Source organism: Lissotriton vulgaris, chromosome 10 (assembly GCF_964263255.1).
Source record: "Lissotriton vulgaris chromosome 10, aLisVul1.2, whole genome shotgun sequence".
Lineage (NCBI taxonomy): Eukaryota > Metazoa > Chordata > Amphibia > Caudata > Salamandridae > Lissotriton > Lissotriton vulgaris.
The window spans coordinates 7,833,239-7,860,506 of NC_141698.1; the positions used below are offsets into that span (position 1 = coordinate 7,833,239).

General features: G+C 50.6%; 1 protein-coding gene across 2 annotated transcripts in view; it reads right to left on the bottom strand.

Moving 5' to 3' along the window:
• The window catches only part of HUWE1 (HECT, UBA and WWE domain containing E3 ubiquitin protein ligase 1), a 1,800,886-nt gene that overhangs the window by 1,153,795 nt on the left and 619,823 nt on the right, over positions 1-27,268 (bottom strand). For both annotated transcript variants that reach the window (XM_086940169.1, XM_086940170.1), the window contains 2 exons: positions 13,081-13,353; positions 1,390-1,512 (listed from right to left, as the gene is read on the bottom strand). In XM_086940169.1, the coding sequence (XP_086796295.1) occupies positions 1,390-1,512; positions 13,081-13,353 (396 nt within the window). The remainder of the gene's footprint in view (positions 1-1,389; positions 1,513-13,080; positions 13,354-27,268) is intronic.

Below are 27,268 nucleotides of genomic sequence, written 5' to 3' on the forward strand. Positions count from 1 at the left end.
CATACCAGTCCATTTCCTCATAAGGTTGGTCTTCTAAAGGGTCCAGTGACCCCTCCTACTCTTCTCCTACACCTAGCCAGTCCGAATAAGGCTTAGGAAGCGGCCTATGATCTGTGGGTCCTGTTGGCACCAGAATGGGAGTCGGTAGACGCCGCACCAGCTCCAGGTCGTCTGGAATCAGAATGGGGCGGATACCGCCAGTGGGAGCCAGTGCTAGGGAAGGACGCAGTGGCATGACCAGCAACAGTCTGGATCCATTCTTGGATACATAGGGGCCATTGGCGCGGGACCTGACCCGCCAGCTCAGACCTTAAAGAGCCACCCTCTGATCCAGTGGGGCCCGAAGGCTCACCAGAGGAGTCAGGCTACTAAAAAATGAGGCATGCCTCATCTTTAATTTGAGCTGGGGTAGCTCAAGCTCCCGGAAAAAAAGGGGAGGTGCAGTCTCGACCCAGGCACAGGTTTCAGGAAACAAGCCTTTAAACGCTGATGTTACTCAATCGCGTCTGACTGGGAGAAGTCGAAACTTGCTTAAACTTATTCTGCTTCTTGTGCCTCTTAGCTGAATGTCCTAACTATTTGAAGTGGTACGAAGAGGACTTGGGAGCGGTTCCGGATCTTCCTCTCAACCGGGACCGGGCCCTACGAGAACTCTGGCAATGCAATGCCTGCAGGGCCGCGAGCACCTTTAGGGACCGCTCCCTCAAAAACTTTGGAGCCATGGGCCGGCAGTCGAAGCACGATTTGGCGTTGTGGTCGTGCTTCTGACACCACAGGCAAACCAAATGATGGTATGACACTGACCTGGCACAGTGACAGACGCCGCACAGTTTGTACACTGAAGTCTTCCTAGAGGACATGACTTCCTACACACAAAAAACGGGGGCTAACAAAGTCAGAAAATCCTGTCAAAGTGACAGTTTTCTTCATGGATCAGTGCACAACTGGGGCAAAAAGAACAGACGTGAGCACACCTACACGGCAGCTATACAGGTGACATGGATGCCACTTTCAGCACGGACAACGCCAACACGAAGAGCCTACCAACGCCACCTACCGGTGAACTACGGTAGTTCTCGAAGTATAACCTTCCAGATCGTGTCGGATGCCAGGGGAATTCAAAGGTAAGGAATCTGAGGCTGGAGATCTGAGGGGGGATTTTAGGGAACACATTTGGTTACACAACCCTGGAATTAAAGTAGTACCCTAGGTGGGCACACACTCACTTTAAGATGCATTTGTGGGAAACAAGCTCTTGCTAAAGATAGCATTAACTATATCAACCACAACCAGGGAGTAGATTTCATTAGTGCAGTGGAACTGTTCCACCTTTACGTCTAGAGTGGGATTACAAAAGCTCCCACTGCTGTATACAAGAAATCCACTTACCCGCACAACACTGCTCATCAGCGGCGGAGGATGTGTAAGAAGATATTCTGTGGCTTGTTCCATGGTGCTGGTGTTCAAAAGGGCCTCCATAGCATGTTCCCTTGTAAAGCCCATATCCATCAGCTGTAGAAAGAAACAGAACTGATTAGGAAACTTAGCCCATGTGGGTCACAAAGGAAAGCAAACTGCCGGAGGGGCTAGGGAGTTAGAAGGGGAATAGACTAGGATTTCCTAGCAGGATGCATGAGCAGGAAATGTCAATGAATCAAACAGCAATGCGACAGCAGCACTAAAGCACAAGTTACTACTTGTGTAACGATATATCTGTAAGAGACATTAGTTAGTGATAGATTCCTTACCTTAGAATATCCCCAGGCGTCAGACTGGATCCGGAAATGTTTGCGTAGCAGTACCCTTGCGCGTCGGTAGGCGTCGTCTGCGGCTCCGCGTCCGTCGTCGGCGTCGTGGGCGCCGTGATGACGTTGTCGGAGTACATAAACGCCGCCTCCGCTTGCTGACGTCAGTTCTTAGCCACAGCTTTTCCGCGCCAGAAGCGCTGAGCCGTGTTAAAAACCAACACTGGTGCCATTGAAACAAGGGCCCTGAAAGGGGATGACCTTAACCCTAGAGATCAGTTCGCAGAACGGGGAGGATGGGTGGGTCGGTAAGGAATCTATCACTAATGTCTCTTACAGATATATAGTTACACAAGTAGTAACTTGTGCATCAGAAAGAGACATGTTAGTGATAGATTCCTTCATTAGAATAGATACCCAAACAATACCAACCCCGGTGGTGGGTCTGCGAACCAATAATCACCCCAGAAAGTCCTGATGGACGGAACGGCCAAAGAAGCCATCCCTCCGGACTTGACTGTCCAGGCAATAGTGTCTTGCAAACGTGTGCAGCGAGGCCCACGTAGCTGCCTGGCAAATGTCCTGCAAGGGCACTCCCCGGCCCAGGGCAGTAGTTGTCGCCGTGGCTCGGGTGGAGTGAGCCCGCAACCCAACAGGGGGCTCCATTCTAGCCAAGGAGTAGCATGCCTGGATACACAAGATGAAGTCCTTAAGATGCAGAGTGGATCTTGAGGACGGGAGATGGTCCTCTTATGTACCGCCTTCCCCTTCTTAGCGCCCACGCAGCCAACAAAGAGTTGGTCATCCACCCGGAACTGGCGTGTGAGATCCAAGTAAAATCAGAGCGCACGTTTTAGGCCCAGGCGGTGGAGCCGCTCTTCCTCTTTAGAGGGGTGCGGTGGTGGAAAGAAGGTGGGCAATGTGATGGACTGCCCGATGTGAAAGGCTGTGACAACCTTGGGCAGGAAAGATGGCTTAGTACGCAACACAACCTTGTCGGGATGGACAGAAAGGAAAGGAGGAGTACAAGAGAGGGCCTGGACCTCACTCACTCTCCTGGCAGAGGTGATGGCAACCAGGAAAGCAGTCTTCAGTGTAAGAAGGCGGAGAGGAGAGTTGTGAAGTGGCTCAAAGGGAGCGCACATCAGAAATTTAAGTACAAGGTTTAAGTCCCACTGAGGCATCACAAACAGAACAGGTGGAAATGTGTGAGTGATGCCTTTTAGTAATCGATTTACAATAGGGGACTTGAACAAAGATGGTTGATCGGGCAGCCTTAAGAAGGCTGAAAGGGCAGAAGGATAGTGCCCAGAGCAGACCCCTGCTGGGCAAGAGAAAGAAGGAAGAGAAGAACCTCAAAGAGGGGCAGAGAGTGGATCCCCAGCCTCTGCTGTTTACCATGCCACAAATCTGTTCCACCTGCAGGCGTATACCGACTTCGTGGAGGGACGCCTGGCTGCCAGAATGATGTTACAGACTTCAGGAGACAAGTCAAAAGGCCTCAACCGTCGCCGCTCAATCTCCAAGCATGGAGGTGGAGACTGGACAGGTTCGGGTGGAGGACCGTCCCCTGTTGCTGCGTCAGAAGGTCCTCCTGAAGAGGCAGACGAACCGGGGGATCGACTGACATACTGAGTAGCTCTGGATACCAGTACCTTTGTGTCCAGTCCGGAGGCAAAAGGATGACTTGGGCCCGGTCGCGCTTGATCTTCTTTAGCACTCTGGGCAGAAGTGGTATAGGCGGAAAGGCGTACAACAGACCGCAACTCCACTCGCGACGAAAAGCGTCTCCGAGCGAGTGTCGCCTTGGAAATTCCAACTCGCAGAACTGATGACATTGCGCGTTCTCTTCGGTGGCGAATAGATCTAACCAAGGCTCTCCCCACTGCAGAAAGAGACCTTGCGCCACGTCAGAGTTCAGACGCCATTCGTGATCCATCATGCACCGGCGGCTGAGTTTGTCCGCCCTGGCGTTCAGAGAACCTGCCAGGTGTTGAACCACCAGGGTCACGCCCTGATGTTCCAGCCATTGCCAGAGGCGCAGAGCATCCTGGCAAAGGGTCCACGACCCCACCCCGCCCTGTTTGTTGCAGTACCACATGGCGGTAGTGTTGTCCGTGAACACCTGCACTACACTCCCTCGGACAGAGGGGAGGAATGCCTTCAGAGCTAGACGAATCGCCCGCAGCTCCAAAAGGTTGATATGGAGCCGGGACTCCGCCGGAGACCAGAGGCCTCTGATCTCTGCCTCTCCCGTGTGGCCTCCCCAGCCCTGGAGGGACGCGTCCGTCACAACTACGTGCTCCGGTTAGGGAAGGGAGAGGGATCTGACGCTGACCCAATCGCGGTCCGTGAGCCACCACTGCAGCTGTCTCGCAGTGCCCTCCGAGATCAGGACGTGGTTGGACAGGTTGCCCTGATGCTGGGCCCACTAAAACTTCAGGTCCTACTGAAGAGCCTGCATCCGCCACCGGGCGTGATGCACCAGAAGTCTGGAGGTGGCTGACGACTGTCTGAGGTGAGCCCGCCTTTAACAACCAGTCGTCGAGGTAGGGGAAGACTGAAACCCCTAACCTCCGCAGATGAGCTGCGACCACCGCCATCACCTTTGTGAACACCCATGGGGCGCTGGTAAGGCCGAAGGGGAGCACGGTGTACTGAAAGTGCTCGTGGCGTACCTTGAACCGCAGGTAATGCCGGCAGGACGGGAATGTGGAAGTAAGCGTCATGCAAGTCCAACGCTACCATCCAGTCTCCTGGGTCCAGGGCAGCTAAAACCTGAGCCAGTGTCAGCATCTTGAACTTCTCCTTCCGGAGGAAGCCGTTGACGTTCCGTAGGTCCAAGATAGGGCATAGGCCCTCTTTGCCCTTCTTGGGTACCAGAAAGTAGTGGGAGTAGCAACCACACCCTACTTCTGGCCCAGGAACGCGCTCGATGGCCCCCTTGGCCGAGAGGGCCCTAACTTCCTCCTGCAGAAGTCGCAAATGATCCCCCGTTACACGGTGGTTCTGCGGTGGCATGGCTGGAGGAGTCGCCTCGAAGGGGAGGGAGTAGCCCCTTCGGACGATCTGCAGCACCCACCTGTCCGACGTGACAGTGCGCCAGTGGAGGAGGTGATGGCGAACCCTGCCACCCACTGGCGTCACATGGGCCTGAAAGCACGGACTAGGAGGGTTTTGAGGCAGATGCTGCGGGGGAAGGTGTGGACTGAACTCGCCGTGGTTCCCTACCGTCGCCACAGCGGTTTCTACGGCCGCCACCGCGTTGGGTATTACCCTGCGGAGCGTGGCTGGCAGCACGTGTGGGTACACCCCTTCCGTGGCCACGAAAGGAGTGAAAGGCAGCCGATTGCTGACATGGGGCCGAGAAGCCCAAGGACTTGGCCGTGGCCCTGGAGTCCTTAAAACGCTCAAGGGCATGGTCTGCCTTGTCACCAAAAAGGCGACTGCCATCGAACGGCATGTCCATCAGTGTGTTCTGGACATCGGCCGAAAAATTGGTGGACCTCAACCAGGCGTGGCGTCTGACCGCCACCGTCGTTGCCATCGCTCTGCCCAGTGAGTCGGTGGTATCTAGTCCACACCGGATCGAATATCTGGCTGCATCCCGACCTTTCACAAGGGCTTGGCCGGGTTTGGCCCGTACCTCCAACGTACACTCTGGCAGCACTTCCACGACCGTATCCCACAGAGAGTGGGTGTAGCGGCCCAAGAGGCATGCGGTGTTGGAAGACCGCAGTTCCAGACTAAGGGAGGAGAAGATCTTTTTGCCATCTTGCTCTATCCTCTTGGATTCCCTGTCCGGCGGAGCCGACTGGAATGCAGTCTGGGAATTGGAGGCCTGGATGACCAGGCTCTCAGGGGTGGGGTGGGTGGACAGGAAACATGGGTCACCCGGGCCGGGCAGTGGCGTCTGGCCACGTTCCTATCTACGGGCGAACCCGTAGCGGGCTTGGACCAAGTGCCCTAAAGATTATCATTCAAGAACTTGTTAAACAGCAGCAGAGGCTGTCGGGCATGACTGCGGTTTAAGGACCTCAGTGAGGTGGTTAGTCCTCACGGCCGCGACGGGGAGCTCAAGGCCCAAGGCCTTGGCAGCCCTCATCAACACCACACTATAGGTTGCCCCCTTCTCTGTAGCCACGCTAGGAGGGGAGACAAAGCCAGTGTCAGGCGAGGTGTCTAAACCACTGGCTTCCCCAAGGTCACCTGTCCAGTCCTCATAAGACTGGCACTCACGTGCCAGAGAGTCCTCAGACCCCTCCCAATCCTCATCACCTGGTACTCCGGGTCAGTAAAGGATGGGGCCGGTTCATGGAAAGTGAACTCACCAATTGGCGTCTTAATCGGCGCCGAACGGCGGCGTTCCGGAGCCGGGTTGAGGGGTCGGCGCCGTGGAGGTCGTTAAGTCCACCGGCGACGACCTGGATCCGGAACCGGATCCAGCGGAGCCCTGCGGCGCTGGGCCCGAAGGCGCTGGCGGCATCTGAGCCGAAGCACCCGACTGAGTTGGGCTGAAGCCCCCGACCCGCTAGGACCCCCAGACGGGACCGCTGGGCCCGAAGGCGCCGTGGAACCCGTCGGGGGAGAGAGGGGCCTCATGGCCATGAGGAACCGCTTGATCTCCCCCGGCGTCGAGTTAGGCCCAGGGACCGGAGGGTATTTAGCCGGACGCGACGCCTGCGACTCCAACGGAGCCGCGTGGGCGGTGCCACCTGTACCCCCGGCCGAGTCGCGCGACCGTTCGGGGGAGTCGGAAGAGCGATGACATCTCTTCGACTTCTTGGGCTTACCTGACGACTTCGACCCAGAGGAGTGATGTCAACTCCCGGAGCTATGACGGCTCCGCTCCCGCGACCGGTCCCTCGACCTCCGTCTGGACCGGGACCTCTCTTGGCGCGGGGCCGACTGCCGGAGTTGGAGTCGCTTACGGGACCGCTCCCGCCTAGCTTTCGAAGTCAGGGCCCGGCAGTCGAGGAAGGTCTTGTTGTCGTGGTCGACGCCGAGACAGTGGAGACACCGACGGTGAGGATCCGTGACAGACATCAGTCGGTCGCAATCTTCACAGATCTTGAAACCAGGCATCCCTATCAGCACCGATCGGAGTCGAAGACTCGAAAAGGAATGATCAAAAGATCCAAAAAAAGTTAGTCAAAAAGTGACTAAGGTACCACCTTTTCCGGATATGCGCTGCTGGCGCGGAAAAAAGAAGAACTGACGTCAGCATGCGGAGGCGGCGTCCAAGTACTCAGACGACGTCATCACGGCGCACACGACGCCGACGACGGACGCGGAGCCGCAGACGACGCCTACCAATGCGCAAGGGTACTGCTACGCAAAAATTTCCAGATCCAGTCTGACGCCTGGGGATATTTTAAGGTAAGGAATCTATCACTAACGTGTCTTTCAGATGTGATAAGTTCATTTGTTAGCTCAGGTTGAAAGCCCTAATTTAGCTAGGTGCACTTCCATTAGATTGAGTGAATCCTAAAGGTCAAGTGAGTAACAGAACAATTCGCACTAATGAACAAAGTACCCATGCAGCTCTATTAAACAGCGAACCTAGAATAGTTAATACTCCAGGAGGTAAAATGCCAAGGTGGTAATGGGGAAGTCCAACTGAAATCCAACCAGCAATAGGTTGGGAGGTAATGAATTGTCACCTAAGGTACTAAGAAAAGGACTCTATACCTTTATCCTACTTACAGTTATGTTAATATATGCTCTACCGCCTTCACAACAGGTTGGTGTAGTAAAGTGCTACTTTTTAACATGGTCGCCCACACTTTTTGCACACTGGCACGGATGTTGATTGGTAGTGCACTGGGTTCCGGATAACCAGGGCCCAGGGCTCTTTAAATAAAAACAAGACAAAGGTTCATTTGTAACCCAATGGGCAAGGACTTTAGCACCCTTGTAAGTCCCTAGTAGATGGTACCCCTAGAAACCCATTGGATGGGGACAATCTTTAGTACTAAAGATTGTCCCCAAGGGCTGCAGCATGTTATTATACCACCCTAAAGAATCCACACACAACCTACAAGCAGACTGCCATTGCAGAATGCATGAAATGGTGCAAACCATTCTGAAAACATGGCATGACACACTCACTGTGTGCCATGCCCCTGCAAGCTGCATTTATTATACATGTCACCCCTACAGCAGGCCTTCGAGCCGTAGGGCAGGGTGCATTATATTATATGTGAGGGCACATCTGCATAAGATGTGTCACTGTATTGCCTAGTTCCAGTACTAAGCATTGCGAGTGATCAGGAAGCCATCTTAAGGCATCTACTAGTCATTACGAGTTAAACAGCTGCATAATAGCTTCACTGAAAATACTCCTGTTTAGTACCAAACATTGTAGGAAACCATTTTTTTGCAGCGTCCCCTTCTGCCCCCCACACACCCACACACTTCTTGCCTGGTATTTGATGCAACTTTGACACAAGTGTACTGGGTTCCTGCTAACTAGGGACCCAGTATCAGTGTTATTGCCCTAAAAAGATTCAATCTTTTCACCCAAACTGGCAAAACCTTTAGCACCCTAGTAAATGGTACCCGATACCTAGGGGGCTGAGGTACTAAATATGGTCCCGAAGGGCAGCAGCATGAATTCTGCCAGCCTAAGGTACCCCTCACTAAGCAAATGCAAGGCTGCCAATGCAGGCATCTTGTCTTGGTGCAGAAAACAGTGAAAACACGACATGACACATCCCTGTGTGCCAGTTCCTAACACTGCATGTAATATTTGCAAGCCACCCCTATAGCAGGCGGGACAGCCCTAAGGCAGGGTGCTGAGTATAACATGTGAGGGCATACCTGCTTGAGCAGACTTGCCACTGTGCTAGTCAGTATTATTGCTGCCAGTTCAAGTGACCAGGGAAGCAATTTTAAAACATGTGCTGGACACTGGTGGAAATGAGTTCCCCAGCTACATGATGGCTTCACTAAAAATAGGGATGTTATGCATCAAACATCTCATACTGTTAAACCCACACTGATGCCAGTGTTGGATTTAACAATACAGGGGGGCTGTATCAGCATTTGGAGGGACACCTACCAGTGGGCAGACGCTGGTTCTCTTGCTCCTGGGCTCCTGACGCTGTAGTCTCGCCGCCGCCGCTTTCCACCTTGCGGCTGGAGACTACAGCTCCCAGGGTGCTTTGCGCCCACTTCCGACTTCCGGTTTCCGGCCACAGTGCGCCCGGAGGCGCTACTTGTACTGGACGCTCCCTCGGTGGAGCGGGGGCTGTATCAGCATTTGGAGGGACACCTACCAGTGGGCAGACGCTGGTTCTCTTGCTCCTGGGCTCCTGGGCTCCTGACGCTGTAGTCTCGCCGCCGCCGCTTTCCACCTTGCGGCTGGAGACTACAGCTCCCAGGGTGCTTTGCGCCCACTTCCGACTTCCGGTTTCCGGCCACAGCGCGCCCGGAGGCGCTACTTGTACTGGACACTCCCTCCGCGTCGCGGGACGCGCGCGGGTCAAGCCCGGGCAAAGGGCGGGCCCTCTGTGGCCCTCAGAGGCACGAGGAGGCCGGGACGGGCTACCGCTCCTGGCTCCAGCTTTGGTCAAGGTACAGTCAAGCTCCTCTTCTTCCATCCCTATTGCCTTGAACTGCTGATATCTATCATCAGGATAACTGTATACAGTCACTCAACTTCAATGTCCATCTGGGAAGAGCTGAATGCCCTCTGTGGCACACACTACATCCCGGATGCTCTATCCCCCCCCATAGTGTCTCGAGACACTGCTCAAACTACCTGCTCCCCTCAGGCTTCCCCCGCTACCACCCTCCCTCCACTTACTAATTGCAGCCCCACAGTACCCGGACCCAGTACAGCCTCATCACCTGTGGACAAGGCTGAGTCTCGATCCCCCCTACAATCGTCTCTTCTGGCCCAAATCGAGCGACTGCTTGTTACTGCTCTCTCTCCACTGGTTGCTAAAATACATGATTTGGGAGATAGACTGTGCAGGATTGAACAAAAGGTATCACAGTCATACCCACCGACTAGAATCACTGTTACTCCCATACGCTCTTCCCCCACTAATACCCACAAAAGGCCTACAGACAATGCTCCCAGGATTTTACAAACATGTGATTCCCCTGTTACACCACCGATTCAAAGTGATCACAATATCACCCGTATTCACGAGCATGTCCCACAAAGAGCTCCTGTGATCGCACTAGATAGAAGACACTGCATCGATTTACCCCCCGTAGCTGCCCCATATGTCACCATTCTTTCTGGGGTCCCTGCTCTCCGACCAGGAAAACGTGAACTGCATCGGGACCTTTTGAACAAAGCCATTTATTGGCTCCAAAACAATAGACCATTACCTTCCCTGCTAGACGGTGGGATACAGAGCGTCAGAAGGGTGGGGTGGCTTGGTCATCTGCCCAAAAATGTTCCGGGGGACTTGATTCTGGTTAGGTTTAAGGACAGGAATACTGCCCCCTACTTGCGTTCTATCCAGCCAAAACTTGGTGATGGCTCCATTCGTATCTGGGACCTCCATGACTTTTATCCTGGCCCTCGAGCACCGAATCACAATAACAGCGGGTGAAAAAGGGGGATTCTGTGTATTGGGGTTTTTATTTTTTTTTAACTGTTTACATGCCAAACTATTTTTAGTTGGGTCTTATCTCATTTTTCTTTTAACCAGGCAATGTTATGTTGAGTTATTTTTTACCTGTATGTATTTTATTGTGTTGCTTTTATGGCCAAACGCCGAATAAAGCTTATTTGAACTGAAAATTGAACAATACATTCAACTAGAGGGCTCCTTAGAGGTGCCCTCTGAAAATCAACCAGCCTCTGCTGCGCTGGCTTACTTTTTCTGCTAGTCTGCCACCGGAGACGCTGTTCTGCTAGGGCGACAGCGTTTGCACTCACGAGACCAAGAACAAAAGTCTGTCCAGGACAAGGGTGTAACACCCTCTCCCAAAGGATGACTTGATGATTAGCCCCCTTGGGCCAGCGAGCTTAAAAAAAGCTGCCGCCTTTGGAATGCGAATATGGATCCCCTCAAAGAAGATAAAGCCACCACCCCTGTCCAGAGCCCTCTTGGCAAATGGATAGGCGGGAAAATTAGCAAATCAGGAAGGCGTGCCACCTCCAGACCTATCCCAGGATGCTCGTTTCCGGTCCAGGGAAGAAATGGCTTGGCAGTCCAGGCAGGACTGTTCCCATGAGGCACAGGGTCAAGACGGATTTGTATATGGCTGGGTCTGAACTGGGGTTGCAAAGTGAGCAGAAGAATGAGGATGGATTTAACCAAGATCTAATAGTGACTTGCTTGAGTGTCTAAAAAGTTTCAAAGCTCCGTCCATCTTATTGCGTTTACCTCCAGACTAGTACCACCCGTAAGGTAAAGTACTGTGAGGTGGACACGGTTTTGCAGAAGTAGCCATCTTTGTGAAGGCATACCTAGGAATCCTGGGACAGGGTTATTCCCACAGGAAGTTGTCATATAGGGTGTGTAGTGACCCCAAGGGTCATTAGCCCATTTGCTACTACCCTACACTCCCCCCTCACTCCCCAAAATTCAGTATTTAGTGGAGTCCCTGGCATCAACTTCTTGATAAATCAAAAAAAAGAGACAGATTCCTACAAGCAGCCTGTCTTAATAAATCTGTACTGATGCTAGTACCAGATTATGACACACCCAGAAGGCACCTTAAAGATGCCCCCTTAAAACCTATAGGCCAGAGTATGCTGGATGACTAGTATCCTCCAATCTGCCAACACAGACTAGTTTCAGATCCCATGGAGTTAGGCCAGCTCTCTGTGGCCAGGAAAAATGCCTATCCAGTAGAAGATAATCACACCTTCAAGTCGGATGGCTAGCAGATTAGAATCTGAAGGCCAGAAGCTTCAAAGACTCTAGCGCCTCTGAAGTGCGACCAAGGCTCCCAGCCAGACCTGGGAAAAGCCACCATCTGCCCTGTGGCCCATTAGGCACCAGAGCAGGTGGTAAATTAGTAAATTAGAAAGCAAGTCACATTTATAGGTTAGGCACAATACTAAGGTTAGGCACAATACTAAGGTGGGCCACCTGAAGTGCTCAGTCGTAGAAGGGTTTCACTCTTGGTTCTGTTGAATCTAGGAACTCTGAGTCAAGGTTATGCAGACGCCACACTGATAGGTAGCCCACTGGCTACTGTCCTACACTCCCCTAATGCCCCCCCACCCAACCAAAACCCCCCAACTAAAACCAACAGGAGCTCCCCCCATGCACCAATACCCTGGGTGCCGGAGCACTTGCAGCAACCAGGGCTTGTGGTGTATCCAGTTCAAACACCTCTGCCGCCAAATACAGCCTGTCCACTAAGGGACGTCATAACTAACGAGGCTCAAACCGAGAGTGGCCCTGTTGTCTGTTTGCTTCTCTGCACTTCAAGGCTGAGAACCGTGACAGCCTCCAACGTAAATGGCCAGCTGGCCAAACACCTCTGCACCTGAGCCCCAAAGCCCGGGTTCACAGAAACCAACTCCGTCCCCCTTGCTCCAGAGACACTCATGAGGCGAGCCCCCCTTTGGTTTCTGCCAGACTAGTCCCCAAGAACCACTAGCAGTCTTTTGTTACAGGTACTTTGGACTAAATGTAGTGCTGGCGGCTACCAATGCAGACAGCACCTCTGCACCCGGACACACCAGGGCAGGTAAAACTGAGCTACTGGTCGTTCTTTGGACCTTGAGCCCCAAACACCTTAAGTCCTAAAAGGCACCCTTTACAACTAATTGCAAGCATATGTATGCAGTACATTTCTTTCCTCACATAGGATAATATTACAGTGCAAGTGGCTCATACCTCAAAAAACCATTTGAGCATTTTACTGTTTCTTTATAAAATTCATAACTCTGAAAGTACTTAACTGATTCCAAGGATCATGGTGCCTAAAACTATGTAAAATCTGTGTTATTTTTCTACGTTATCTCGGATTTCTTCTTGAGTGTTTGTACTCTTAGCTGAATGTGTGTGCAACAAATGCTTAGCACTCCCCTCTGATAAGCCTAAACTGCTCGCCACACTACCACAAATAGACCACCCGGGAATATTAAACTAAGTCCTGTAATCCAGTAATTGTTTGGCCTTTTTGCATGGTGTGCTCCTAAATTGGCGCACTACAAAAAGACAGCTTCCTATAGGTGGAAATTGCAAGCACTGCATGCAATTTTTCAACAATTCACAAAAGCGTAGAATAAAGATGCCAAGAGAGCTTGACTATGTGTACACAAGTAAACCCTAGTCAAGCGTACCCCTACAATATCAATTGCAGGCAGTGTCGCAGGAAGGTTCAATCCAAACCTATATCACACTCCCACCTGCTGAAGTTGTTGCTGGTTCACTTGAGGATCCCTCCGCGTTGCAGCTGCAGCAGTGCTACTGGCAGTGCTAGGGGCACTACTACTGCTACTCTCTTCAGGAGCTGGTTCTTCTTCACGGTTGCCTTCTTTCTCTTTGCCTAGCTTCTCACGAATTACAGGCTCTCCACGGAGGATATGGCAGAGAATAGCAAGCATGGATTCAGCCATTCGTCCACCATAAACCTTGAGGGGTTTCCGGTTCCAAAGGTTTTTGATGCAGGTAAATGAAGCCTGAAGACAAATAAAAAGCAGTATGAAGATCAGATTACAATAAACATCAACTCAAACAAGGTGCTCCATTTTATATTTGATGAGATGGCTAACAGGGAAGATAAGTCCTAATGTTAAAATGTCTCAAAGCGACATAGTAAGCGTGACTCAAGCCTTCTAGTTACATTTTAACAACTGGCTACTTCCTACAATCTGATCTACACAATTTCTGCTGGGCGCTTACATTGCCAAAGACTCTTCATCTGAAGGTTTTCTGGTGCGCCAGTGTGGAGCCAGAAAATAATTTGGTAATATAAATACCCAACAGAAGTATTAGCAACATCATCAAATCCCCAAAGTGAAGCTAAGGTACAAAAAGGCTTAACTCAAATGGGTGAAAATCTGATCCACCCAACTTATGCATTTCACAGAGCTGAGGAAACACCATAGAGTCAATTACATTTTGTGAAAAGGTGAAGGATTAGTTACTTACCTGTAATCCAAGTTCTCTTCCAGGGGTATCCTCATCAAAGTCATAAGCATTAGAATATTCCCACCCATGCGCGGGACCCCGGAAACACTATTATATGTGCCCCACACACATATATATATATATATATATATATCCACACATCGCAGGTTTGCCCAAAGCGGAGAGACCACAGGAGGTTTCACCTTGAGTTTGTATTCTTTTAATGTAAGCTTGCCAGCAGCTTCGGCAACAGTAAAATTATCCCAAAGTTTTACAGTAGCCAGACGCGTTTCGGGACATCCATAGTCCTTTCTTCAGTGGCTTTAGTTAAAAGGAAACAGGAAGCACTTTTTCTTCACGCACTAAATCAACTAATAAACACCTGCCTGTGAGGGCGCGGCCGTATGCACAGCCTTCTGGTTGTTGTAGTGCGTAATGGTTTTATCCAAGTGGGCGTGCTGCAAGAGTCCTCAATATTACACTTTTGTATTTATCAAGTTGGTAGGAATAAAATGCTGGTGGTCTGGCGCCTTGCAGGAGGGGGCCAGATCGTTTGTTAATGTCAGCGCAAGAGCAGGGCAGACGACGCACAGCATTTTATTCCTACCAACTTCAGTCTGGCTGATCTTCGAAGTGCCTGCTGAGTGAGTCTGCTTTGACGTTCAATTCGCTTGGAAGGTGCACCGCCACTACTGTGAGGCCTAGAGAGAGAAGCCAGTGCCAGATGGTTTGAGCCTCTCTAGAGAGTGGGCGACATCGCGTGCCTCCTTGTTTGTTTAGATAGAACATGGTGGTCGTATTGTCCGTCTGAGCTAGGACTGAGTTGGACCCGATTGCTGAAAAGAAAGCTTTGAGAGCTAGAAACACCGCTCTGAGCTCCAGCAAGTTGATGTGGTATGTCTGCTCCTGCGCAGACCACTGACCCTGAATCTGAAGCGGACCCATGTGTGCTCCCCAGTCTTACAGAGAGGCATCCGTCACTATAGACTGGGAAGGAAGAGGTTGGTGAAAAGGTACTCTCACCAGCACATTCCTCGTCCAGTCCACGTCCTTCGTTGCTTGAGAAAGAGTGATACGATCTTCCCAACGCCCTGTCGCTTGGTCCCACTGGTCTTCGAGAGCCTGTTGTAGAGGCTGCATTCTCAGCCTGGCGTTTGGGATGAGAAAATTGCAGGACGCCATGGAACCCAGCAGGGATGCTACTTGTCGGGCTGTTGGACACCGAGACTCTAGCAGAATCCCACATTTCTGTCTCGTGGAAAAAACTCTCCTCCGAAGGAAGGAATATGCTACTTACCAGTATGCATCTGTTCTTGGCATAGAGGGCTGCAGAGTGGTACATTATGAATAGATCGCCATCTGGTGTTGGGCTCGGATGATTGCACTTTGTTTTTCTCTTGGAGAGTCTTTTGTATCTTGGTGACTCCTCCCTTGGTTGGTAGTGCGCATGGGCATCGGCTCCATCCTTAGATTGTTTTGCCATAGAAGGGTTAGATGGAGTAGTATGATAGAATACAGATAAGAATGCCCATGTAAGTGTATCTAAATAAGATAATGTTGGAACAGACACAGGTTTCCGGGGAGGCTGGGAGGGCATGTACCACTCTGCAGCCCTCTATGCCAAGAACAGATGCATACTGGTAAGTAGCATATTCCGTTCGAGGCATATGGGCTGCAGATGGTACATTATGAATAGACTATACAGCAGTTCTCTCCCTAGCGGTGGTCGCCCGTGTCTGTTGCAACTGTCTGAAATAAAGTTTTTAATACCGCTTGTCCCACTCTAGCTTGTTGTGTTGTGTGCACATCTACACAATAGTGTTTTGTGAATGTGTGCGGTGTAACCCAGGTAGCTGCTTTGCATATGTCATCTAGTGGAATGTTTCCCAAAAATGCCATAGATGCTCCTAGTTTACGTGTAGAGTGAGCCCTAGGAGGAACAGTTAATGTTCTCTTTGCTTTTAAGTAGCATATCTGAATGCATTTTACAATCCATCTGGCAATGCCCGCTTTAGAGATGGGACTGCCTTTATGTGTTGGAGAAAACGCAACAAATAGCTGTTTTGTCTTTCTGAAAGTTTGTGTTCTCTCTATATAGTACAATATTGCCCTTCTAACATCCAATGTATGTAGGGCTCTTTCTGCTACTGTTTGTGGTTTTGGAAAGAAAACCGGTAATTCCACTGACTGATTGATGTGGAATGCTGAAATTACCTTTGGTAAGAATTTTGGGTTTGTTCTAAGAACCACTTTATTTTGGTGTAACTGCATGAATGGTTCTTGAATCGTAAAAGCCTGCAACTCACTTACTCTTCTAAGTGACGTGATAGCTATGAGGAAGGCCACCTTCCATGTGAGGAATTGCATTTCACACCTATGCATAGGTTCAAAGGGTGGCCCCATTAGTCTGGTAAGTACTACGTTGAGATTCCAGACTGGGGAAGGTGGTCGTCTTGGTGGAATGACTCTTTTGAGTCCCTCCATGAAAGCCTTAATTGCTGGTACTTTAAACAGGGAAAGATGTTGCCTGTTTTTGTAGGTACGCCGCTATGGCTGCGAGATGAACTCTGATAGAGGTATATGCTAAGTTACACTGCTGCAAGTGTAGTAAATAGCAAATGATTTGTTTAGTGGATGCGTCCAGAGGGTTGATGTGCTTACTGTTACAGTGTATAGCAAACCTCTTCCATTTTGCTGCATAGCATGCTCTGGTGGTAGGACGTCTTGCTTGTTTAATGATTTCCATACATTCTGGTGGTAAATCTAAATATCCAAACTCTATGACCTCAGGAGCCAGATCGCTAGGTTCAGTTGTTTGGGATCTGGGTGCATTATTTCTCCATGGTTCTGTGTAAGATGCATGGGTAATAATCTTAGTTTTTGATGTGGCACCTGTGAGAGTTGTAGTAGCGTGGTGAACCACGGCTGTCTTGCCCACGTGGGTGCCACTAGTATCATTGTCATTGAGTGTTGCTGGAGTTTCCGAACCAGTAACGGAATTAGTGGGAGAGGAGGGAAAGCGTAAGCAAATTTGTTGGACCAATTTATCCATAGTGCATTGCCCTGGGACCGTTGGTGTGGGTACCTGGATGCGAAGTTTTTGCATTTTGCGTTCTGATGATTGGCAAACAGATCTATCTCTGGTTGCCCCCATCTCTGGAAGAATGGCTGCAGTATTTGGTCGTGCAGCTCCCATTCGTGTACTTGTTCTGACTGTCTGCTTAGGATGTCTGCTATCTGATTTTGAACTCCTGGTAGGTGTTCTGCTAACAGATAGATCTTTTGAGGAATGGCCCATCTCCAAATGTCCTGTGCTAGTTTGGATAGTTGGAGAGAGTGTGTCCCCCCCTGTTTTTGAATATAATACATTGCAGTCAGGTTGTCTGTTCTGATCAGGACTGCCTTGCTTGTTATTTGCATTTGGAAAGCCTTTAGTGCTAGAAATACTGCTAATAGTTCCAGGTAGTTGATGTGCAGTTTCTTTTGCTGCACACTCCACTTCCCCTGCACTGTGTATTTGTCCATATGCGCTCCCCATCCGGAGAGCGATGCGTCCGCTGTTATTATCACTTGTGGAATTGGCTCTAGGAACGACCGTCCCTTGGAAATGTTTTCTGTGTTCCACCACTTCAGAGAGCGATACGTCCGGTCGTTTACCAACACCAGATCTGTAATCTGACCTTGAGCCGGATTCCACTGTGTCGCTAGACACTCCTGTAGTGGACGCATTTGTAGCCTGGCATGTGGTATTAGCAGTATGCAGGAGGACATCATGCCTAACAGTTGCATAAACACTCGTGCTGGTAGTGAGTGTTGTGGTTGAAATCTTTGTATTAACCCGACCATTGTCTGTATCCTGATTGGGTTGGGGTATGCTATTGCCTTTTCTGTGTCTATTGTAGCCCCCAGGTATTGCTGAATCTGGTTTGGTTGCAGGTGTGACTTTTTGTAGTTCACCGTAAACCCTAGGTGGTGCAGCAATTGAATTGTCTTCTGTGTGTTGTGAAGACATTCTTCTTGTGACTTGGCCTTTATTAGCCAATCGTCCAAGTAGGGGAAGACATGTATTTGTTGTCTTCTTAGGTGTGCTGCCACCACAGCTAGGCATTTTGTGAAAACTCTCGGTGCTGTTGTGACACCGAACGGAAGGACTTTGAACTGATAGTGTTGTCCTTCTACTACAAATCTTAGGTATTTTCTGTGGGCTTTGTGAATTGGGATATGAAAGTAAGCGTCTTTTAGATCCAGTGTAGAAAGAAAGTCCCCTTTCTTCAGTAAAGGGAGTACTTGTTGGAGCGTGACCATGTGGAAATGCTCCGAATTTATGTAAGCATTGAGAGGTCTGAGGTCCAATATTGGTCTTAGGGACCCGTCTTTTTTGGGGATTAGGAAGTATAGAGAGTATACTCCTGTCCCTTGTTGATTTTTTGGGACCTTCTCTATTGCATGCTTTTGTAGAAGTGCTAGTACTTCTTCTTTTAACAATGTCAGATGATCCTGACTCATTGGACGCTGTTTGGGGGGGATGTTTGGTGGGGTAGCTGTGAGTTCCAGGCAATAACTATGTTGGATAATCTGTCTCACCCACTTGTCTGATGCTATGTTTTCCCAGACAGGTAGGAACTGTGATAGACGTCCCCCGACCGGTGTTATGTGGTCTGGGGGGAGTTCTATGAAGTCACTGTTTTGGGGTTGAGGCGTTGCGGTTGTTATTATTTCCGCGGCCTCTACCTTTGTTGTTGTTACCCCTGTAATTTCCTCTTGAATTGCCTCTGGGTGATGTAGGTGTGAAAGAGGTGGATTGCTGATGTGTTCCTGTATTTTTTGAGCCCCCTCTATAGGTGGATCTACGAAAGGAACCTCTTTGTGTTGGCTGTTGCAATGCTCCCATTGACTTCGCCGTTTCAGTATCTTTTTTCATTTTTTCTAAGGTCTCATCTGTGTTTGAACCAAAAAGTCTCTTTTGATCAAATGGTTGGTTCAGTAAGGACGTTTGTACTTCCTGTTTGAATCCTGAGATTCTAAGCCATGCATGTCTCCTTAACATGACACTGGTGTTGATGGATCTTGCTGCAGTGTCTGCTGCGTCTAGGGCGCACTTAATGGAAGTATTAGTTATTATTTTACCCTCCTGTATTAACTGATCTGCCTTTTTCTGATGTTCTTTGGGGAGATGTGTGATGAGTTTTTCTAATTCATCATAATGTGCCCTGTCATAACGTGCAAGTAGTGCCTGTGTATTGGCTATACGCCAGCTATTTGCCGCTTGTGATGCTACTCTCTTGCCTGATGCATCTATTAATTTTGACTCTTTATCAGGTGGAGGAGCCTCTCCTGTAGATAATGAGTTTGCTCTTTTACGAGCGTTTGAGACTACAAGCGAGTCCAGAGGTACATGCCCTTTGATAAATATTGGATCCTTTGGAGCCGCCTTATATTTTTTATCAATTCTTGGGTTTAACACCCTAGCCCTCACTGGGTCTTTGAATATTTCTTCTGTGTGACTGAGAAGACCCTTCAACATAGGAAGAGTACCTGATGTTCTTTGTGCATAAGGTAGCGTCTCTAACAGGAAATCCTCTATTTGAGGTTCTGTATGTATATCTACTTTATGATATTTTGCTGCCCTATTAATGAGCTGTACAAACCCTGTGTTATCATCAGGTGGTGAAGGCTTAGAGGGATATAACTCTGGGTCGTTGTCCTCATCTGACCCTACGTCATAATTTTCCCATGGGTCATCCTCATCTGGGATGGTTTCATCATCCCCTTGAGGTTCTCCCTCCCCTGGATCACTGTCTACATCAGACTGAGGTGTAGATGGTCTTGGTGTGGAAGGTGTAGGAATATTTGGCATAGTGTGAGGAATAGGAGAAGAGGGTGTGACTTTAGGTCGAGGAGAAGCAGGAGGAGTTGTATTTGTCCTCAGTGTTCTCTTTTTTGAAGGAAGAGATTTATCTTCTGTCTGTTCATTCTTTCTCTTCTTCGTCACTACTTTGCCAGTTTGCGGATCGATAAACAAAATCTTTTGTTTGGGATCTGTCTGTTGCTCCTGAATCGGTACCGAAGGTCCTGGTTCCGAAAGGTGCTTATGTTTTCGATCGTCAGTGTTCGGTGTTTTCGGCACCGAGTGTCTACTCGATTCCGACTTCCTAGGTATCGAGTGAGTCTTGGACGACGAATCATGTTTCTGTTTCGACATGGAATGTTTCGATACCGAGACTTCCCTTGTATGGAGCTTCGGTGTCGAAGTAGATGTCGACCTTTTCTCGGATCCGACATGGTGGGAGGCCGAGTGTTTCGGTTTCAGTTTCGGTTTCGTTGCCGGGCCCGGGGGCGGGGCGTCAGAAACTTTTTTCTGCGGTTTGACCGGGCTCGAAGGCGGGGTAGTTACCGCACGGGGTCGGTTTTTCGGTAAGGGGACGTCGTCACTCACGGTTTGTTGCACGTCGAGTTCTTCAACATCCGACTGGTCCCCTTCCGACCCCGACTGGTCATCTTCTTCCTCAATTTGCTAGTCTCCGAACAGCTCCGGGATCGCCTCCGACTGCATTCTGGAAACCTCGTGTCTTCTAGCTCGACGATTTCTAATCGTTAGCTTGGAGGAGAATGCTGCGCAGGCTTCGCAGTCCCTGGATTCGTGTTCAGGCGATAGACAGAGGTTGCACACCTCGTGTAGGTCCTTGTGTGGGAACTTAGCACCACACGTTGGACATTTTTTTGAATGGAGTCCTTTCCATGGACCCCGGGCTTGACTGCGTCGAGAAAGGCCTCCTGTTCGTCGACGTAGATCAAAGTTCTCTTCGATTTTGAATTCGCAACGCGTCGGAATGGAAATGAAACGCGTTCGATAACAATACCGTCGAATTGGAAAGGGAATACGCGCCGATAAATCACTTTTCTCTGAAGTTGATCTGGAGCGTCTCGATCCTCATCCGAACCCGATGGCGGAAAAAAACAATCTAAGGATGGAGCCGATGCCCATGCGCACTACCAACCAAGGGAGGAGTCACCAAGATACAAAAGACTCTCCAAGAGAAAAACAAAGTGCAATCATCCGAGCCCAACACCAGATGGCGATCTATTCATAATGTACCATCTGCAGCCCATATGCCTCGAACACAATTTTCCCAATTTTGTGTCCAGAACGGAGCCTAGGTAGTGGATGGACTGTGTCGGCCGCTGGACTGACTTCTCCAGGTTTACATGGAGACCGAGCCTGTGCAACTGGTGCAGGCAAAGTTGCTGATCGTGTGCTACCCGTACCGGAGATGGACCCTTTAGGAGCCAGTCGTCCAGGTACGGATAGATGAAGAGTCCCTTCTTGTGAAGAAAAGCTGCCACCACTGCCATGCATTTGGTGAAGACTCGTGGTGAGGACTTGAGTCTGAAGGGTAGCACCTTGTACTGGTAGTGTTTGTTTCCTATGACAAACCTCAAGTACTTGCGATGCCGCAGTGCAATTGGGATGTGAAAGTATGTGTGAGAAGGTGGCCTGATATGCAGTGCTCACTATTCTAGTGAACACTATGTATCAGTCCAGCAACCCTTATTGATGATTGGTTGTAAGTCAACCTTATAGACCAGCTATCCTAGTAGCATGGATACGAGCAGTCTAAGGCTAAAGACTCGAGAGGGCGTGTTAAGCCAGCTGTTTACCACACATATACCCCTTGAATACCCAGTGAAAGGACACCACACAAGTGTTATGAAAATAAACAAGATATTTATTAAGAATCACAACAGCCCTGTACTCTTTATGAGGACAGGGTACTAAGCACAAAACAAAACTCTTTCGAAAATACTTAAGTTAGCACAGTATATACAAATGCCCGAGGGGCACGGAAAACCATATACTCTGAAAGTGGAATGCGAAATTACTAGCAGGTAAGTACAGTACTAATAGGCTTTGGAATCGCTAGATCTTGACTATAGAATCTTCAGATTACTTCTAGGAGACCCAGGGGACTCGGGTGCAGAGTGTGCACTCTCACGCGTGATGCGGGACAAAGTCTATGGTAGCTAGTAAAGACAAAGTTAGTGTTCTCGGGCGAACCCGACCTGGTAGGAGGAAAACGAAAGTGGATTCTGACCCTTGGATAGTGAGGCTATGCTGGGGCACCGAAATGCCGAAGTTACCTAGCCCAGGGGCTGCAGCTGCATAGGTCTCAAAAGACGTCGGGAATCCTCGTAGACGGACCAGGAGCCTGGAAGAAAGAAGTTGCTGGCAGGCGACCAGTGAAGAAAGTTCGATGGATCCAAGCCTGGATCGAAGGAAGAGGACACCTGAAAGCAGAGGGGACCAAGTTCGAGACTACTAGCCAGTATTCAGGTGGCACCAGGAGGGCACCGGATGGTAGTCACCTCGACTAGGTGAGTGGGTGACGCTGTGCTCGCAGATCTCACGGACCAGGAGGCGTTGTCGGCGACCAGGATGGAAGAGCGAGCTGTCCCACGAAGATTGAAGCTGTCGGCGTCGCTGGACCCAGGATTGGGCGACAAAGCCTTGGCAAATTCAAGCCCACGCGGTGGACTCAAAATGGCGTCTGGAGTGGACCAGGAGGGTCCGGGGTGCCTCTCTTGAAGAAGGAAGCAAGGGCCAGTCTGGAGCAACCAGACCAGCAGCAGTGATGTCGTCGGGCGTCGTGCAGAAGGCCACCAGCCAGCCGGCTAGTAGCCACACAGCGCGGTGAGCAGGCAAAAGCAGAAGGGCCCCACGCAGATCGTGGAGATGCTGGAGGGCTGATCTTCGGTGCTGGAGCGGCTCAGGGTTGGGGCTTCTCGGACCCCAAAGCACTCACCAGTGGAGCAAACGGTGGGCTTGTTGCAAAGAAGTCGTGCAGTCTTGGCGATCGTCGGTCCCTCGAGGTCTCGTCGCACTCACAGTTCTCAGCTTTGCTGTAGAGGTGAGTAGAGGTCAGAGGTGCCAGGGAAGCCGGGTCTCGTCGAGCTGGGTCGTCGGATTCGTGAAGAAGGACTTGCAGCAGACCGCAGTGTTCTTAGGATGGTGCCCGCTTGATGCAGGGTGACTACTCCTTAGCCACAAGGGAGAATCTTGAAGAAGGAAATCGATGTCTTTCGCAGAAAGTCGGGTCTTGATTCCAAAGATGATCTAATTTGAACAGGGGGCCCGCTCCCATCTTTATACTAAAAAAGGGGGCTGACCCGGTGACTAGGTCCTGCCTATGGGTGGGACTAGGAGGGGGGTGGTTACACCCCTCTGCCATGCCGGACTTTCCCCAGGCCAGGGGCTGGTGTGCCCCTGGAACTGGTTCTGACCGGCCTATGCGTAGTGAGCACCGGGGTGCCACTCAGCAGTCACCTTCCTGTAAAGCCCTGCCTACCCAGGATACACAAAACCATGTCTTGGACGGTGCTAGCACCGCCCCTGACAGGAAACCCTTTGTCCAGGCTCCCCTCGCTGGGAGGACTCCCAGCTGCAGGGGGTCAGACTCGTGTCTGTGGTGGCAGCATCCATTTTGTGGAGCTGAGGCTTCGTTTAACTTTAACCGGGGTTCACAGTTACATACATGTCGTGTCCCTCTAGAAGGGTGGAATGCTAACCCCGTCGCCAGAATTGGCGAGGGGTTAGTATTCCAATTCGTATGACACCTTACTCGACATGTTTTGATAAAGCAATACCAAAGTTAGCATTTAACCGCGAGGATTATAATGCACTTAAGAGTATATGGTATGCGATATCATGGAACAGCTATTAGGACTTGGTTCCGCAAGCTGCAGACAGGCTCAGCTCATGCCAGAGCACCATCTCACACGATTCCAAGCACTCTGCCTTCAGGATTGTCAAGGCCTGCCATAGGAGTGGCTGATAGGAATCGGTGTGTCCATTTTAGGGTTAGATATAGGTATACTATACCTACAGCAAAGGGTGATTACACGACTTTGCCCCAGCTGTCATGCAGCCAGTTGTGTCAAATTTAGGAGGCCAGCCAGGGGTGGCATAATACATGTTTCAGCCCCTGGTAGGCCCTGGGTACACCTATGCCCTGAGTTACAGGGTCTGATAAGGTGGCCCAGTACCAATTGGAAATGCACCTAGGGTACATGGAATCCATTTTACAGAGAGAGCAGTAGGCCTGGGGTCCTGATTGGCAGGGCCCCAGGTCGACTATGTCAAAAACCAGCTAAACCACAGGGCAAAAAGTTGGGGGCAACCATAGTCAGGAGGTACCTTCCTACAGTATGCATCTTGCAGATCCACCGAACACATCCAATCTGCGGTTTGAAGATGTGGGCATATTTGGTGAAGAGCTAACATGCAGAACCTTTCTTTTACAATGACTTTGTTTAGGAGACGAAGATAGAGTATGGGCCTGAATTTGTCCTCCTGATCTCTTTAGGGGACAAGAAAGTATCTGGAGTAAACTCCCTTTCCCCTTTGAGAGGGGGGGGAACTTCCTCTATAGCTCTTTTTTGTAGCAGGATTTTCACCTCTCTCCTGAGCAAGCTTAGCTGGTGAGGGCAAGATCTCTTTGGAGGAATGCTCCTTGGAAGCGCATGGAAACGTAGCATGTATCCATTGCGCAGTATATTCAGCACCCATCGATCTTTTGTGATGCTGACCCACTCTGCCAGGTGTTGTGAAGCATTTCCTCCCACTGGAGTGGGCAACGGCGCCAGAGGAAGCCACTGCTCAGGCCTTTCCTCCTCTTGTTGTGGTAGAGGACTGCTGGTGACCTCCTCTACCTCTGTTGGATTTCCCTCAAACTGGGATTTCCCCTGGTTCTTATTTTGGGACCACTGAGGGGTTTGAACGCTTGTTGAGTCCCTCTTCCCTTGCTGGTCTTAAAACGGCGCTTGAACTCTTTTTCTTTCCAGACCCACCGCCTTTACTGTATCCAGCTCTGTCTTCATACGAGTCATCTCTTCGTCAGCATGTTGCCCGAAGAGAGGGGACCTGGAAAAAGGGGGATTTAGGATGCGGTGTTGAGCATCCGGCTTCAAACCTGAGACGCAACCAAGCTGACCTCCTGGCACAAACCCCATGTGAGTAGGAGTGTGCCGCGAGAACTGCACCGTCCGCTGCAGTGCTTATCAACTGGTTCGCCACCAGACATCCTGTCATAGTTTCTTCGAAGTCCTTCTGGTCTTCTTTTGGAAGCTTTGACTTAAACCTTTCCATTGAGTCCCAAAAGGCTCTATCGTATCTGCCCAACAGTGCGGCCGCACTCGAGACTTTCAGTGTGGAGGCAGCTGAATTGCACACCTTGCGACCCCACGAGTCTTGTGACTTGCTGTCCTTATCTGGTGCTGCTGAAGAGGAAGCAGCAACTGCATGCGTCTTCCTTGCAGCTGCAAAGGCAGCAGCGGGCGAGAGACAGCTTTTTTGTGCAAAGTTTCAAAAACTACTGTCGTAGCCACCTGGGGGACAGACATCTCAATGTTCAGTTTCTAAGCTCCCCTTTGTAGGACAACTAGGTAAGTGCCTATGTCATCCACTGGAGAGGATCTAGAAACAGGACTATCCGTTTTCGTAGGAGAGTAATCCCTCTTGGAAGACCAGGTAGAAGAGGTAGATAAAGTAGACCGAATTCTTAGACGTCTACGGTGCGCACCGTGCCTCCTCTCCCGTGATCTCCTTGGGAGTTCTTCCCTTCTAGGAGAGCGAGATCTGACCGGATCTTTTCTTCTGGGTGAACGAGATCTGACCGGATCCTCTTCTGGGAGAGCGGGATCTGGTTGGTGGTCTCACAGGCGATCTGCTTGCTTGGCGCCTGGGGGACTGCGTCTGTCCACTTCCTCCACCAGCCTCTGGAGAGGAGATCTGTGCTGAGGACTGACATACTCTTGCATACGTCTGGCAGTCCCTGACTCTCTCCAATGATCCAAGGACTTGTGCCATCTAGGTGACAGCCTGACCTCCGCAGCCGAAGGATCTGGCTGCCGTACAGGCGATCCGTGGACAAGACTTGTGGATCTTTAGGATGTTGTTAATGCCAGAAGACTGACGTGGAAGGGCGAGAAGCTGACTCAGTCACCATGATTACAGAGTTTCTCAACGACTAACGAGCTCTTTCTGAATGCCTCGACGTCGAGGGTTTCGGCGTCAGATGTCTTTCTCTCGACGCCGAATGCCTCTGGGGAGTCGTCGGATCCATCAATCTCGACGTCGAATGCTTTGACTGCGATCGATGCGAGGATCTACGATCTCTCGACGCCGAACGGCGATGAGCAGCCGTCGACAGAGCCTCTCGACGCCGAACGGCGATGAGCAGCCGTCGACGGCCTCTCTCGACGCCGAATGTCTGTGCGACGACGGCGGAGGCGTATTGGTCACCCTAGACGCCGAGAGTCGACGAGACGGCGACGGAGATTGCCTCCTCGACGCCGACGTTTTCTTGTCGACGGCGGAGGGGTCTTGTTCCTCGACGCCGAACGTCGTTTCTTAGACTACGCGGAGGGGTCACACTTCGACGCCGGTCGTCGCCTGGATGACGACGGCGGAGGAACGACCTCCCTCGACGCCGATCGTCGCCAGGTTGATGACGGTGGAGGGGTCCTGGATCTCGATGCAGACCGTCGCCTGGTTGACGGTGGCGGAGTCACATTCCTCGACGCCGAACGTCGCCCGGTTGACGGCGGCAGAGTGACCTCCCTCGACACCGTTCGCCGCCTGGTTGGCGACGGCGGAGGGGATTTCGACGACTGAACTGGATTCTTCGCAGTCGTCGACGTACCTGGTCTTCTCTTCGACGGCGAGGCCGCCATCGACTGTAGTTTTGAAGAGAGTTGACCTACCGGTGGTTCTTTTCTCAGCGCCGAGCCCACGCTGTAGCTGAAGGGTGTGAAGACTTCTCTTTTTAAGATGTTTTAGCCTTCTTGGAGCCCTTCACCGGAGACCTTCCTCTGGATGACCTGTGAGCCAGGCCATAAATGCGAATCCTCTCCCTGTCTTTGAGAGTACTTCCTGACAGGTGCTCACAAGGAGGACAGGTGCCTGGTGTAGGAGTGGGGTCTGCAATCCTATGGTCACCCCAGATTTTTGCTTTTTGCTTCACTGGTTTACGACTTTCCCTGGCTGTGGGCCTGCTAATCAGACCCACAGCCTAGCTGTTCTCGCTCTAAATTGACATCCATGTACCTTAGGTGCATTTACCAATTGGTATTGGGTCACTCTTGTAAGTCCTTGTACAGTGTACCATAGGTACCCAGGGCATAAGTGAACCCAAGGCCTACCAGGGGCTGCAGTATGTATTATGCCACCCCTGGCTGGCCCTCCAAATCTGACACAAATGGCTGGTCAATCAGCTGGGGCAAGGTGGTGTAAGCACCCTTTGCTTTAGATATAGTATACCTATATCTAAACCTAAAATGGACACATATACTCCTATAAGTCACTCCTATGGCAGGCCTTAACAATCCTGGAGGCAGAGTGCTTGGAAGTATGTGAGAGTGTGCTCTGGCATGAGCTGAGCCTGTCTACAGCTTTCGGAATCAAGTCCT